Source organism: Trichinella spiralis, assembly GCF_000181795.1.
Source record: "Trichinella spiralis strain ISS 195 chromosome Unknown Scfld6642, whole genome shotgun sequence".
Lineage (NCBI taxonomy): Eukaryota > Metazoa > Nematoda > Enoplea > Trichinellida > Trichinellidae > Trichinella > Trichinella spiralis.
This window is the reverse complement of record NW_003533581.1, coordinates 1-1,042: the sequence shown is the minus strand read 5'-3', so window position 1 is coordinate 1,042 and position 1,042 is coordinate 1. Positions and strand designations below refer to the sequence as shown.

The window sequence follows — 1,042 nt, the reverse complement described above, 5'->3', positions numbered from 1 at the left end:
TTTTTTTTATTCTCCTGTTTCAGGAGTAGGTTTGCAGTTCAACCAGCCCGAAAAAACGTGTGTTGAACCAGCGGCTGTGTTGTATGTTATAAATAATAATATACTTTTGATCTATATGTTCTGTTTAGAAGCTGCGTGAAAAATAAATGGTGTTGAATGAAAAGCATTAAAAGAAATATATTTAAAAAAAACTTTTTTTTTGTCTTTTATGAATTTCTAATCCATCCACTCGTTGTGGTGATGAATTTGAAGAAAATTGCGTTCCATTGTGACGTGCGATCTCTGTCCTTTGTGAGGATGTTTTGTCCAATTGTTTAATCCATTCACTTCGCTTTTGCTTTTTTTTCTAGCCCGAGCACATTTCGAAGTATTTTATTATTATTATTATTATTATTATTATTAGCTTTTTTCTTTTATTCATGTCAACAATGGACGACCAGCCAAAGGAGACATTTTTCGACATGGCCAAAAAGCGAATGCTGAATCCGTTGGAAATTCCTTGTTTCAGTCGGTCACAACTTTACGGTATATTGGCCGGCGTTTTCTTCAGTCTCGGTATTTTCGGATGGACAGGCCAAATGCAACGTTCATTCCGTGCCGGTGGTTTTGTCTATTTTGTTACCAGTCTGACAATGTTCGCCATCTGTCGACGCGGGAAACACGAAATTCAAATTGCAGTAGAAGAAGCGAAACAGGCAATGCAAGCAAAAAAGCATGCTAATTCTGAATAAATAATTCAAGCGGTATTTTTTTTTCTTGATCATCTATCAATTAAGTTTAGTTGTATTTTTTTTCTTTTTCAAAGTCGAATACAATTCTCTCTTTTTTTTGTATCATGCTTGTTCGTGGTTGTTGATTTATTGGAAATTCATATTATTTGACCGAGTTGAGGTGAAAATAGTATGGAAATGTCGTTCGCATGCAAATTTATATTTTTCGTACAATGCAAACGTATGGAATATGGTAATAAAAAGCATTACGTTACGTACGGTTAGCTTTTAGGGAAGAGAAGGGATAAGGTAATTTGCTCAGTTTGTTTGCT

General features: G+C 34.6%; 1 protein-coding gene across 1 annotated transcript; it reads left to right on the top strand.

The window, feature by feature from the left end:
• The first annotated feature begins 419 nt into the window (after positions 1-419).
• Tsp_15847 (protein FAM36A) lies at positions 420-731 on the top strand. The gene has a single exon (XM_003366062.1). It carries the CDS (start codon positions 420-422, stop codon positions 729-731), a length of 312 nt encoding a protein of 103 aa, XP_003366110.1.
• The last annotated feature ends 311 nt before the right edge of the window (positions 732-1,042 follow it).